Raw genomic sequence first — 13,144 nt, 5'->3', positions numbered from 1 at the left:
GTATGCAGTGTACCTTTAAGACCAGCAGAGGTGGGAACCCTGCCCTCCTGGAGGCTCCCAGGCTAGGTGGGAGGGTGATAGCTGCAGTGTGTCTTGAGGGGAGCTCAGGACACTGGGATAACATACTATGAGCCCTTCCTCCACCCTTTGCTTCCCAGCCACATCAACAGAGGGGGCAGGCTCTCACCACTGGTTTTTCAACCCCCTTTTCTGCTTTTCCATCCTGTTTTCTTCTAAGCCCTGCAGCCTCTGCCTGGCTTTAAAAGATTCTCTGGGGACAAGGGGAGGGACGGGATCCCTTGTGCTGGGAGTGAATGCATTGTGGGACACCAGGAGCAGTGGATATGCAGGTGTGTTCGGGGAGAATTTCACAAATGCCCCTGGATCCTGCCCATAAAATCTGTACTGCAACAGGTGCTCAGGTTATTGTGCGGATCCTCTGATAGTATGGGCAGAATGCTTCGCCAGGCAGTGATGACTTCTCAGTGCAGGGGTGCTATTTCTTGGTGTCACAGCAGTGCCCCATGCATGCCAGTTCTGCTGCTGAACTCTGGCTGTCTGGTCTCCTTCCCAATGACCCCAACAGTCCCTGGTTAGCTGGAAGCAGATGTCCATCACGTTGTGTGTCTAGAGAAGGAATATGGAACCATGCTACAGTCAGCGCTGCTGACAGAGAGTGGGTTGAGACGGTCATGTGACTACCAAAGGGCCATGTTGCTGGCATGAACTTTCCCCTGGTGCATGGCCAAATATAGGCACAGCCATCTCTTGCCCCTGAAGTGGGTTTTGGCTGTGCAGTTGCACTGGTCCACATGCCTCAGGTGCTTTTCTGCTGTGGTTTTCCAAGGCCAGCCTGAGTTGCAAGCTCAGATGAAGGAGGGATGTGAAAGTAGGGCCAAGTTCCAGTGCTGCACTCTGAGGCTTAGGGGCTCACTGTTCTGTTGTAAGCCTCAGAGCTGCAAGCTTTCCCATCTCCCTGCTTGATAGGAGAAAAAGTGGAGGCCAGGAAGGTGGAGGGGTTCTGTTGGCATGCAGGACAAGATCCTCATTGGATGGATGCTGTCCTTCTGCCCTGCCGGCCCCATTGTGATGTCCAAGAAGTGCAGTGGGAATGGCCTCTTCTGTCTGGCCAGGCATCTGGGAAGAGCCATCTCTCTGCTGGTGACAGTCAGCAGCCACCTCCTCCACACCAGCACGGGACCCAGAGATGCAGTGGGCTTGTCTGAAGCAAGGGAATAGTCCCTAGAGGGGGTGTGTCCCTGCAGATGAAGCCCGGCCAAGCACCACCAGAGCCTGTCAAAACCCTGCTGGCCCTGGTTGTACAGGTTTAATAATGTTGTAGTGTTCACTGAACTCATGGTCCACTCCACAGATCAGACTAATTTATGAGGGTCTAATGGCTCTTCCTGTTCCCAGCTGGCAGGGGAGGTGAGGAATCTCCATCAACCTGACATGCTGGTGAGGGCAACCCTCTCACCCAGGCAGGAGGGTTCATGCTCTGACTCTGTTTTGTCCCTGCGGTACCGCTTGCTTCCTTTTTTTGTTCTCACACATACTGTGGTAAAACGTGTGCACCCTGTGTTTGGAGCAAACAACAAACCCACGTCATGTGTTTTCGCTTTCTCTGTTTCGTTGCCTCCACGTGTTAGAAATGTGCGGCATCTGTGCACTTTCCATTTGGTACAAACAGATCATGCTTGGTCACCAGTGGAGATGGCAACAGATGGTTTGCATTGCACCACAAAAATATTGTGGGCTTTGGTAAAGTGGATTCCCCTCCTGATTTCCAGACACTTCTTTTGGGGAAAGTAGTTTGGGTAGAGGAACCCTGGGACAGTTTCTAGAGAGGAGGGCTAAACAGGGTTTTTCTGAAATGTGCCTGGCAAATGTCTGAGACTGGAAACTGTGTCAGAGGCTCTTGCCCATGCTGGGCACTGATGTGTTGACCTAGGCCCTGCTGGGGATGTGGCTGCAGAGGTTTGGCCTGTTGCTCACCGCTGGCAGGGATGGCAGAATCGTGGCTTTGCTAATTTGCTGGCACATCCCTCCTCTGGGCAGTGCTGAGGGCCTCCTCACCTGCAGCCTCGGGCTGCCAAAGAGACCATGCTTGCCCCAGTCTTTCAGTAGCTGGCATGAGGGGAATGCTGGCCAGGGAAAAGAACTCGTGGCAGCACAGGAACCTGGGGTGACAGATGCCTGCCCCGGGATGGACTAGCCCACGGGCCAGCACTGAGCTGATGAGAGCAGCACGGGCCCCCGCAGGTCCTTTCCCAGGGAGCGGTATGGGCCGTGAGCTGCGGCAGTCCTTGGCTGTCCCCTCTGCTCTGACGGGCAGTTCAGAAATAGCAGCTGGCCCAGTTCTCCCGCCCCCGTGGCCCAGATCTCTAAGAACGGAGGTTGCTCGCGCAGCAACAGCAACAGCAGCAGCATCAAGCGCTGCATTTAGCCCATGAGCTCAAACAGAGGGAGAGGCTGCCAGCAGGATCCCAGCCTGGCTGGGTGACGCTCCTGCCTGGAGACTGCGCTGCAGGCTCTGTTTGTTGCTGTAAACACGCTCCCTGCTGCAGCTTCCCTGTTACTATCTATAGCCGCGATCTCTTGGCGCCCGTGCAAGGCGAGTCTGCGGTCTGGCTCCCACCTTAGCCTGACCTGAGCCAGGGCTGCCTGACATCCCCGTCGTGGGTGGGTGTCTCCGGGCTTCGCTGCAACAAGGATCAAAACAAAACCCAAACTGGAGGAAAGGACGAGCCTCGCCCCTCTCTCTCCTCGTCGGTGGTTTCCCGATGGCTTCTTGCCCATGCTCTTGGCGGCTATCCCAGCCCCCCCCCCCCCGCCCCCCCGAGCACTGCTCCCAACCAAGCTCTCCCAACCTTCCCGGAGGGCTGCGGCCCCTCAGGCTTCCCTGGCAGGGCTTCCCACCGCCCTGTGCCATTACCCTCACTCTCGACAATTACAAACATACATAATAGAGAAGTCAATAGTGACACATGAGCATAACGCGCTCCTCGCTGGAGGGACGGGTGTAAGTTGAGCTTTCCGTGCATGGGGCCCACTGAATACCTGTGCCCAGCTACGGGCAGACCCCGCTCAGTGCTGACGATGGGGCTTGACCTGCAGCGCAAAGCGCACCCCTGGCCCGCCGGGCCCCTTCTTCGCCGCCTTCCTTGGAGCACCTGGCTCCAAGGCTGCAAGGCTGCGCGGGGCCCCGCTGAAGGGAGGGTTCACTTGCGGCGGGACGGCGCCCCCGGGGAGGGGGTCACCTGCTGCGGGAGGGCAGCCCTCAGGGCAGTGTCACTGCCCCAGAGCCCTCGCAGGGTCTCGCCAGGCGATGGGGGAGGGGCCGTCGCGTCCCGAACCGTCCCGTCCCGTCCTGTCCCGCGCGCCGCCCGCCCGCCGCACTTGGCTGCAGCCTGGAGCGCTTCCCGTCAGTCACGCCCCCTCGCACAGGATGTATCCCATATAAGGATATCTGCGTCAGTGGGTTCCCGAGCCCGGCCGTACCACTCCGCGCGGGGGGGTAGCTCCACGGCCGCTCCCTCCTGCTCTGCCCTGGGGCCCCCCTGCCCCTGCGGCCGCCCCCCGCCCCATGCCGTGGGTCTCTTCCGGGGGGGGCGGCGGCAGACGGCGCGCGGGGCGGCCCCGGGGAGGTGCGGGGCGGGCACGGGGCGGGCGACCCCCCCCCATAGGCGCGGGTGGCACGTCCCTTGTGACGTCGGCGGGAGGGTATAAAAGGGAGGCACGGCGCGGTACTCCAGCAGCTCAGGCAGCCCCGGCGGTGGAGCGGAGAGACGCGCGGCGCGGACCAGGCACAGGGACGCACGCAGCCGACCCCTCCTCGCTTCATCCCCAAGGACACTTTGCCACCGTCGCATCACCTCTCACCTTCGGCTTGCGCGTACCGAGCCGACATGATGTATCAGGGCTTCGCCGGAGAGTACGAGGCGCCGTCCTCCCGCTGCAGCAGCGCTTCCCCGGCCGGGGACAGCCTCACCTATTACCCCTCCCCGGCGGACTCATTCTCGAGCATGGGCTCGCCTGTCAACCCGCAGGTGAGTTGCTGAGCGTGCCGGCTGCGCTCTTGGCCGGGGCAGGGCAGGAGCGCTCAGGAGGGGACGGGACGGGAGCGGGTGGCGCGGGGCTAGCCGTGTCCGCGGAGGAGGTCAGGCCGGGGACTGGCATGGGGAGCGGCCCTGGTGCCGAGGCGGGGCGGTCGGGGGGTGCCGTATCCCGGGCCGCGCTCTGCGGCGGGTGTGTAAAGCGGCTTCATTGATAAAACGCGAGTTCATTGAGGAGACTCCGGAGCAGCGTCTGCGTCAGCGCGGACGTCAGAGATATTTATAACAGGCCGCTCTCGTGTGGAGCCGGCGCTGGCAGCGCGGCGCCGCGGCCCCGGGGACGGCGGGGAGCGGCCCGGGCGCTCCGCTGACGGCAGCCCCCCCTTCTTCTGACCTACAGGACTTCTGCACCGACCTGGCCGCCTCCAGCGCCAGCTTCGTGCCTACGGTGACGGCCATCTCCACCAGCCCCGACCTGCAGTGGCTGGTGCAGCCCACTCTCATCTCTTCAGTGGCCCCTTCCCAGAGCCGCGGGCACCCCTACGGCGTCTCGGCGGCCGCCCCCACCACCTACTCCCGCCCCGCAGTGCTGAAGGCGCCGGGCGGCCGCGGACAGAGCATCGGCCGCCGGGGCAAAGTCGAACAGGTGAGTACGGATTGGAGTTGTTGGGGGGACCGGGGGAACGCGCCGCCGGCGGGTTGCCCTGGCCGGGGGGCAGCAGGCTGGCAGCGGGACTGAGCGGTCTCTCTCTGCCCGCAGCTGTCCCCGGAGGAGGAGGAAAAGAGAAGGATCCGCCGGGAACGGAACAAGATGGCAGCGGCCAAGTGCCGCAACCGGCGACGGGAGCTCACCGACACGCTGCAGGCGGTAAGTGCTGCCCGGGAGGTGGCTGGGGAAGAGGGAGTACCGGGGGCGGGGATGACGGGAGGAAGGGGACGCCAGCTGGGAGTGATGCCGGCCCTGGCTGACAGCCTGCTCTCTCGGCAGGAGACCGACCAACTGGAGGAGGAGAAGTCCGCGCTGCAGGCGGAGATTGCTAACCTGCTGAAGGAGAAGGAGAAGCTGGAGTTTATCCTGGCGGCCCACCGCCCCGCCTGCAAGATGCCCGAGGAGTTGTGCTTCTCCGAGGAGCTGGCAGCCGCCAGCGCTGCTACCGCGCTGGACCTGGGCACCCCCAGCCCCCCCATGACCGAGGAGGCTGCCTTTGCTCTGCCGCTGATGCCTGAAGCGCCGCCGGCCGTGCCGCCCAAGGAGACCAGCAGCAGCGGGCTGGAGCTCAAGGCTGAGCCCTTCGACGAGCTGCTCTTCTCCACGGGGCCGCGGGAGGCCTCCCGCTCTGTGCCCGACATGGACCTGCCTGGGGCCTCCTCCTTCTACCCGTCGGACTGGGAGTCGCTGACTGCCGGGACCAGCGGTGAGCTGGAGCCCCTCTGCACCCCTGTGGTGACCTGCACCCCGTGTCCCAGCACCTACACCTCCACCTTCGTCTTCACCTACCCCGAGGCAGAGGCCTTCCCCAGCTGCGCTGCTGCGCACCGGAAGGGCAGCAGCAGCAATGAGCCCTCATCTGACTCCCTCAGCTCCCCCACCCTCCTGGCTTTGTGAAGGGCTCCAGCACTGACTGACCTGCTGGGCCCCCTCCCCTGCCCATGCACCCCCACGGACTTGCAGCTGTGCCCCATGGGGCTCCCCAGGCCTGGGGAGGGCCCTGCCACCGCCACCCCCTGTCTGGCCTGGTGCCCCGGGGCCTGGCAGAGCGTCATGCACCGAGGTCTCTTACCTCTTCCAGAGATGTAGCAAATCGCATGGAGTTTGTCTTGTCCCCAGTGGCCCATCCATGAGAGCTGGTAGTCTGTAGCATGTCCCACATGGCTGGGTAGGTGATTCCCTCCCCTCCTTAGTATCACTAGCATTAACTAATTAATCTCTTGGTTTTAAATGATTGGAATTTAACCTGGTGCTGGGTATCTCCAACTCGTATCTAGTGCAGCTGATTAACAATAACTACTGTGTTCCTGGCAATATCGTGTTCTGATGACTTAGCAATGACCCATCTTACGTGGGGGGAAAGAGACTCTATTTTATTTTCTAGTAGGTAGATAAATAGCTATATCCATGTACTGTAGTTCTACATTGATGTTCATTGTAACTTTACTGATCATGCATTGTTGAGGTGGTCTGAATGTTCTGACATAAGTTTTCCATGAAAACGTTTTTATTGTGTTTTTAATTTATTTATTAAGACGGATTCTCAGATATTTATATTTTTATTTTATTTTTTTCTACCTTGAAGTCTTTTTTGACATGTGGAAAGTGAATTTGGATGAAACTTAAGCATTGTTTGCTTATTATTGTTCAGAGACATTGTCAATAAAAGCATTTAAGTTGACTGATGGAGCTGTCCTTGTCTTACCTTTTGCACTTGCTTCCCTGTGACCTCAAAGGGGTTCCCTAGCCTCTAATTTTGTCTGGGCTTTATAAACTGCAGACACCTGCAATCTGCCTGAGACTTAGGTTGCATCAGGGTGGGAATACCATTTAGGCCAGCCCTGTCCTTGTCCTGGTGCTAGTCAGGGCTGGCTGTGGTTACACCCATTCCGGTAGGCAGCAGGGTCACTCCCTAAGGCCCTTCCCAGCTGATCTGTCTGGGTCTGGTCCCCTTCTGTGTCTGTGTGTCACCTGCTGTGCCCTTTCACCAGCTAGCTGGAGGTCTTGCTGGAAAGGTGGTGAAAGGGCACTTCTAGGCTGGGGCCCACATGATCATTTCCACGTGCCTAACAGCTCAACTTCCTTGTCCCTGGATGTGGTCTGGTTCCTCTGGGAGTAACTATGGCCTATCTTCTTTGGATGTAAGGGGATGAGAAAGGCTTGTGCATGCCTCACTTTGGGCTGAGTGGTATAAGGCAAACCACTGGCTCTTCAGTTTCTATTAAAGCCAGCCCAGCCCTTGAATGAAATGAGTTATAGCAAATGGCACACACGTTCTAGGAATGTGCTGCCTCCTTGGGGTCTCTGAAAATGTGGTCCCTCCTCCTAACCCAGTTGAGAAAGGCTGCTACTCTCTGTAACCCCTGCTGCTTGTGCAGTGAAATGTGCTCTGCTGGCCGGACAGCAGCTGGGCCAGGTTACCCCTGCTTGCAGAGCAGTGGTCTGCTCCCTCCCTGCTGGCTACACATGAAGGGTCTCCTGAGAGTGGCAAGGCCTCCCTGACAGCCTCCAGCCCTGTCACTCCAATTTGAGAACTCCTTTCTCAAGGTGAAAGCAAATATGTCACCTGTGCTGGCATGTGTGTCCAGCTGAAGGCCATCTTGACACCATGGTCTCAAGGAATCTCTGTAGGCTGACATTCAGGGTCAGGTTTCTGTAAGTCCGTGTTTCCCGGTCACTGCAGCAGGCTCTGCTTTTTTCCACTCCTTCCCTAATCAGAACATACACAAGATCTATCTCATCTCAGTAGTGAGTATTGCAGCTCCGTGACTTGCTCAACAAGGCCTGCCCTGTGTAAAAGCAAATATTACAAGCGCCATTTCCCATCTTTCAACATTAACCTGTAGGCAGAGCTGACAAGTGATGAAGACTAATCCCACTTGCTACTAAGCAGCAGTTACTTTCACATCGCCACTTGCGTTTACACGGGCAACACCCAGGTGCAGCTAATGCACAGTAGCACTGAACCATGAAGCAGTCATGTAGGTGGTAGGTGATGCTACAAGAGAGTCAGACTTATGTGACAGGTAACCCTGTGAAGTCAGCAAACCTGGAATGAAAATGTGCTGTCTTGCTGAAAGACCATCAAGTTCAGAGCTGAAAAATTCAGGTCACTGGGAGCCCATGCATGCTGCTGAAATCACCAGACATTCAGCAGAGGCAGAAAGGAAACAGGGGTCCACAAAGTCCAAAAATACCACATGGTTCCCTCAAAGTAGGTAGTGTGATCCTGGTCCTATTATCTCTCATGATCACCAGACAGGCTAGAGCAAAATCTAGAGCTAAATTCAGAGACAGCAGTCCTGCAGCCTAACCAAGGCTTCTCTTTTTAACAGAAGTGATAACAAGTGCCAGGTCTAAGTGTCAGCTTTTGCATTTGTTACGCAAAGATGTCAGATTCAGGGGTGGCACTACATGAGACACTTTATATCTAACCCCAGGCTCCAGTCTTACTCCTTGCCTTCAGCCACAAACAACCCGGAATTCAGGATGTGCCACATAAATTTTATGCTGTGTTATGAATGTGATTTATCTGCTACCTAGCATTTGAGAATTATGTAGGGAAGTTGCACTTAAAACAGGGGGGATCTTGCCACTATCTTCAACTGTGGAATAATGCAGGAATCTCTGCCTGCAATGTGTTCTAAGCATGTGCTTCAATTACAAGCTGTATCTGATCCATCACACAGATACCAGCACAAAGCTTTGTGAAACACAACAATGGAACGAGATAAGACACGTAGGGAACGCTCGTGTTATTTCTGACTCCTCCTGTGCTCCTGATCCCTCTGAGGGCAGTAGTGTAATTAATTCCTAGAAATGCAACTGCAACACAACGCAAAGCACAGTGGAATTGTTGTTGGGAATTACAGAAAGTAGAGCTGTAAAACAACGTGAAGATCCTTAAACGCGTTTATGGCAGAACACAGCAGGGCTGCCCAGCCCAGCGGTACCTCCTGCCCGGCTACAGGAGGGTGTTGCGGATCTAGGGCCGCTCCGGTGCTGACAGCAGCCGCAGTCCCGACGCGCTCCGGTGCACACCGCCCCGCGCGCCGCCGGCGGCGCCCGCGCCCCGGGCCGCTACCGGCATCGGCGCGCGGCTCCCGCGCGGGGCTCTCACGGCGGGCAGCGCGCGGCCCGGGCCCCGCCGCGCGCCCCGCCCCGCCCCGCCGCGCCTGCGCGCGCCCGTGTTTACTGTTTGGTTGCCGGGGCGCCGCGCGCGGGCGCGCCGGGGACGTGACGTGACGTCCCGCTCCCCGCGGGGACGCCGCGAGCCAGCGCCGTGACGCGCGCGCTTCCGGCCGTGCCCATATATGGCAAGGCGGCGGCGCCGCGCTTCCCGGGCGGCGCGGGGCGGCGGGAAGGGTCCGGAAGGCGGGACGGGCACCGGGACGGGCCGTGCCCCCCGGCCGGGGTCACCGCTCCCTGCCGTGCCCCACCTGGCTCCTCGCGGGTGGAGCCCCCGGGTGCGCTGACAAGGCAGCCTGGTCTCCGTTCCGCCTCCTCCGGCGCTCTCGTTGCCTTTGCGGGGTGAGGCGTCAGGAGAAGGAACGGGGATTTCACGCCGCTGGGTGCTGAGTCCCAGGCGAGCTCACACGTGACGGTTTGTAGCTCTCGCTGTCCCCCACTAGGCTTCCGTGGCATCACCCCTCCACCTGGAAATCTCCGTAGTCATCAAGAATTGATCCGTGATGGTGGGAAAACAAAACGAAACAAACCACCCCAGTCCCCCGCCCCCCCAGTAATTGACAACTGGCTTTTATCTCCAGTAGGTGGAAGAAAATAATTACTTTTTTTTTGTTGCAGCACAAGAGCTGCCATATGAACGTGGCTGTCGTGTTCCGGGTGACCAGGCACCTACATCCTTGAACACTCACTCTGCTAGTTCTCCTGCCGCTTGTCTTTTTGTTACTTTTTGTTACTATTTTGTTACTAAAATCTGACTACTGCTTTCTGTCAAAATAGAACAGGAAGCTTGCCAAAAGAGTTATCAGAGCCACTGGACAGTCAAAATAAAAATTGATTATTCAGAGGAGATAAGGTTCTGGAGAAAAAAAAAATAATATTTTGCTCTGTGCTCATTGTAGAGGAACCTTAGAATAATCCTGTACTTGTACTTGATTTTGTGAAAGATTTATCGGAAGATATGCTTCAAGCTGAAGGTCTGTAGAAAAGGTAGTGAAACAAAGAGCTAAAATAAAAAGTGTTGAACAATTGGACTGCATTATATTAATCCAAGAGTTCTAAGAGTAGTCAAGACTTAAATAGCTGAGCTGCTTACTAATGGTTTGTGTGTAACATTGCATTTAGAAGGGTTTTGATAACAGAGACAGGGAAGATAGTTAATATGCCAATTAAAAAAAAAAAAAACAAAAAAAACCAAAAAACAACAGCCTGAAAAGTTCTGTAGAGCTGCTGAGCAATGAGCCTGTTCTCTGTACCAGCCAAGTTAGTGAAAACTTTAAAGAGGTGAACTAGTGGGTGCAGGGGGAAAATGGGGGGTACCATGAGAGAGGACAGAGCTTTCTAATGAGAACTCCTGGCCTCACACATTGTTTGGAGTCCTGTGAGGAGTCAGCAAAGCATGTGGACAAGAGACATTCAGCTGGTATTTCCTACTTGGGTATCTAAAAAAGTATTCATCAAAATCTATGAACAAAACCTTCTGAAGGAACTGTAGAATAAGAGAAGTTTTCATGTGGATAGATGACACTGCATTAAAGACAGGTCTCTGTAAGATGGAACAAAACTATTTCTTGGTGAATTGAGTCAACATGCAAAGTTCCACAAGGATCTGAATTAGAGCCTGTGGACTGAGAGCAAAGGTAGTAAAAATGTCACAATACAAAGTGAGTGGGTGGTACAATTTGATGTACATACACGTAAAGCATTTTAAATGGGAGATAAACAATCCATTTCAATCATACAGAAACAGCCTAGCTGATTTATCACTTGGGAACAAGATCTTGGCATAATAATAGTTCTGTGAAAACCTCAGTTCAAGGCTTGGTAAATGAGCAAATCGAGTGTGAGGAGATAAGGAATAAGAGCAAGAGAATAAAAGCAGAGACTGTCATTATGGCACAGAATAAATCTATGGTGTGCCAGTGCTTTGAATGTTGTGTACAGTTCTGCTCTTTAGAAGGACAGAGAGCATCATAAGAGGTTCAGACAAGTAGATAAATGTTAGGATGTGTGAGACAGCTTCTAGGTCAGAAGCAGATAAGTTAACTAGAACTCTTCAGCTTCACAGACACAAGTTAGGGGAGGTTTCTTTCAGTGTCAGAATGATGTACTACAAGCAAAACTTAGGGAAATGTGGAATAAAACCGGATTTGACAAGGCTGCTCATTCCATGTTTTGGGTACTTGTAGAAAACCTTTTTAATGTTTTTGCCTGATTTTGTGGATACTACAAGTTGTTTTTTTTTTTTGTTGTTGCTGTTGGTTTGTTTTTTTTTTTTTTTTAATGTAAACTCCAGAAAATGAACACAAATAAAAGCTAGTGAGGACTATTAAAATTAAATACAGAAATATACCCTTTGGCTGTGCAAGTCCTGATTTTGAAATTTTTGGGGCCTTAGAGAGTACTGTGGTGAGGTAGCACTACACACTAACCACTGACTTTGTCCTTACTACTTTCTTCAAGTGGTTGCTACGAGGTAGTGTCAGAAGACTGTGGCTGTTAACAGAGAGGAGCAAAAGCTGTGCTTGATTTTATCAAATATGACTATTTCTAGGTGGGTTTGTAGGGATTTAGCTGAACTTTCACTCTTTCCTGTGCTTCCATATTATAATGGTGTTTGAATTTGTTTAAATTACCAGAAGATGTGATCTCATATGTCCGTGCACCTTATCTGTTCAGATCTTTTGCTGATAAGGCTGTTCTTTGGAGCTGCATCCGGTAGCCTTTCCAGGCAGAGGTAGGCTGGTGACCCAGTGAGGTGCTGAAGTGAAACCAACAACACCCATTCTTCTCATTTGGAAACAGCGGATGCTCACAAGGGACCTGGATATTATATCAACAGGATATCATGGGAAAACAAAAGAAGGCTGTAACTAGCATGTAGACAATGTATCTTTATTATTTCCAATTAAGGAGCTATTGTTCTGTGGAGTGGTGTCCCGTCCCCTGCCACCCCCTTGGCATCTTTAGTCTGCACAACAACAGATTTTCAGCTCTTCTTCACTGATTAGATTTGAGCTCTGTTTTTATACAAATGTTTTGTAACTTGGTCTGTTGGCTAAGAACAACCAGCTGCAACATTAAAGGAGTAATTTTAATTCTGATTGCATTGCATCTTCCACTTGGTAAGGATTGAGTGCTTTTTAAATAGCCCATCTTGAATCTTCTCATGCTTGGGAAGAAGAGAAAAGAAACCAACTCATAATATAGTATTTATCTGGTTTTGTTTGCAAAATTAAATATTTCCCCTGAATAGGTAATGGTACTGCGAAGGCCATAAAATACAGTAGCAGAGTTAGTATTAAAGCATATCATCTGAAAGGTACATGGAATTCAGATATTGTGAAGGTACTTGGGTTTTTAAATAAAACATTATTTTGACACTGCTTTGAAGTATATTGGGTGCTTCAGCATGAGAGTGATGAAATTCCTGCTATGAAGCATTTGAATTCTAATTGTAGGAAAAATAACAGTTGCCAGTAGCACACGGGAGAAGGACAAGCTCTGTTACAGCATTTAGGCATGTGGTATGGCAGTTGAATTAAAACAGTAACGTAACCTGATGGTGGATGTGTCACTAACCTCGAGGACACCAGGGAAGATAAAACAAAGTAATTTGCTGTCATTACATAAGAACTGAGTACAAAGCCAAGAATGGGGTTTCGGCACAGATAAGGATTTCACTCCAAGACTTTCAAAGAATTCAGCTCTTCAAAGCTTTAACTATCCATGGGCCTCTCAGATCCTCCCATCCTCTTCATTCTCTTCCCTCTCCCTTCCCCCCGCCCTCCCCTCCACATGGCTGTGGTTTTTTGCTGCTATTTGTCAGCAATTTCCAGGTGCCACAAGCTTGGGTCCCTTAGCAATGCCTATGCTGCTGAATCAAAGAGGGTAGGAATCAAGCTTGGGCATTTGACTCCTGCTTTTCCACTCTGCTCTGCTACACAGTAATGATTCTGGTTTCTGAAACAGTCTTGGCATGTGTCAACCAACAATCTCCAAGATGATGACTGGGTGTAGCTCAGAGGGTAGCATGTGTCCAATGAGCAGTGAGCAAGACTGTGAGACTGGACCCCCTCCACTCTTCTGGGTGATCCAGCAGCATCCCAGCAGGTTTCATACTGTCAAACACACCTCTGTGCTGTGGCATATGACAAGTCCTTTAGCTTCAGGTTGTAAATTATCCCTCTGGGCT

The 13,144-nt window shown here is 53.5% G+C and overlaps 1 protein-coding gene across 1 annotated transcript; it reads left to right on the top strand.

Moving 5' to 3' along the window:
- Window positions 1-3,738: 3,738 nt before the first annotated feature.
- On the top strand, window positions 3,739-6,445 carry FOS (Fos proto-oncogene, AP-1 transcription factor subunit). The gene is made up of 4 exons (XM_053980526.1): window positions 3,739-4,049; window positions 4,456-4,701; window positions 4,816-4,923; window positions 5,044-6,445. Exons 1-4 carry the CDS (start codon window positions 3,909-3,911, stop codon window positions 5,659-5,661), a joined length of 1,113 nt encoding a protein of 370 aa, XP_053836501.1. The 5' UTR covers window positions 3,739-3,908; the 3' UTR covers window positions 5,662-6,445.
- The last annotated feature ends 6,699 nt before the right edge of the window (window positions 6,446-13,144 follow it).

This window comes from Vidua macroura, chromosome 6 (assembly GCF_024509145.1).
Source record: "Vidua macroura isolate BioBank_ID:100142 chromosome 6, ASM2450914v1, whole genome shotgun sequence".
Lineage (NCBI taxonomy): Eukaryota > Metazoa > Chordata > Aves > Passeriformes > Viduidae > Vidua > Vidua macroura.
The sequence above is the reverse complement of the archived record's forward strand: the minus strand, read 5'-3'. Positions and strand labels throughout refer to the sequence as shown.

Bases quoted from the DNA above. Each gene is read 5' to 3' on its own strand.
- FOS (XM_053980526.1), top strand. From the start codon at position 3,909: ATGATGTATCAGGGCTTCGCCGGAGAGTACGAGGCGCCGTCCTCCCGC. The intron at 4,050-4,455 runs GTGAGTTGCTGA...TCTGACCTACAG, and splicing joins GCTCGCCTGTCAACCCGCAG to GACTTCTGCACCGACCTGGC. The intron at 4,924-5,043 runs GTAAGTGCTGCC...CTCTCTCGGCAG, and splicing joins TCACCGACACGCTGCAGGCG to GAGACCGACCAACTGGAGGA.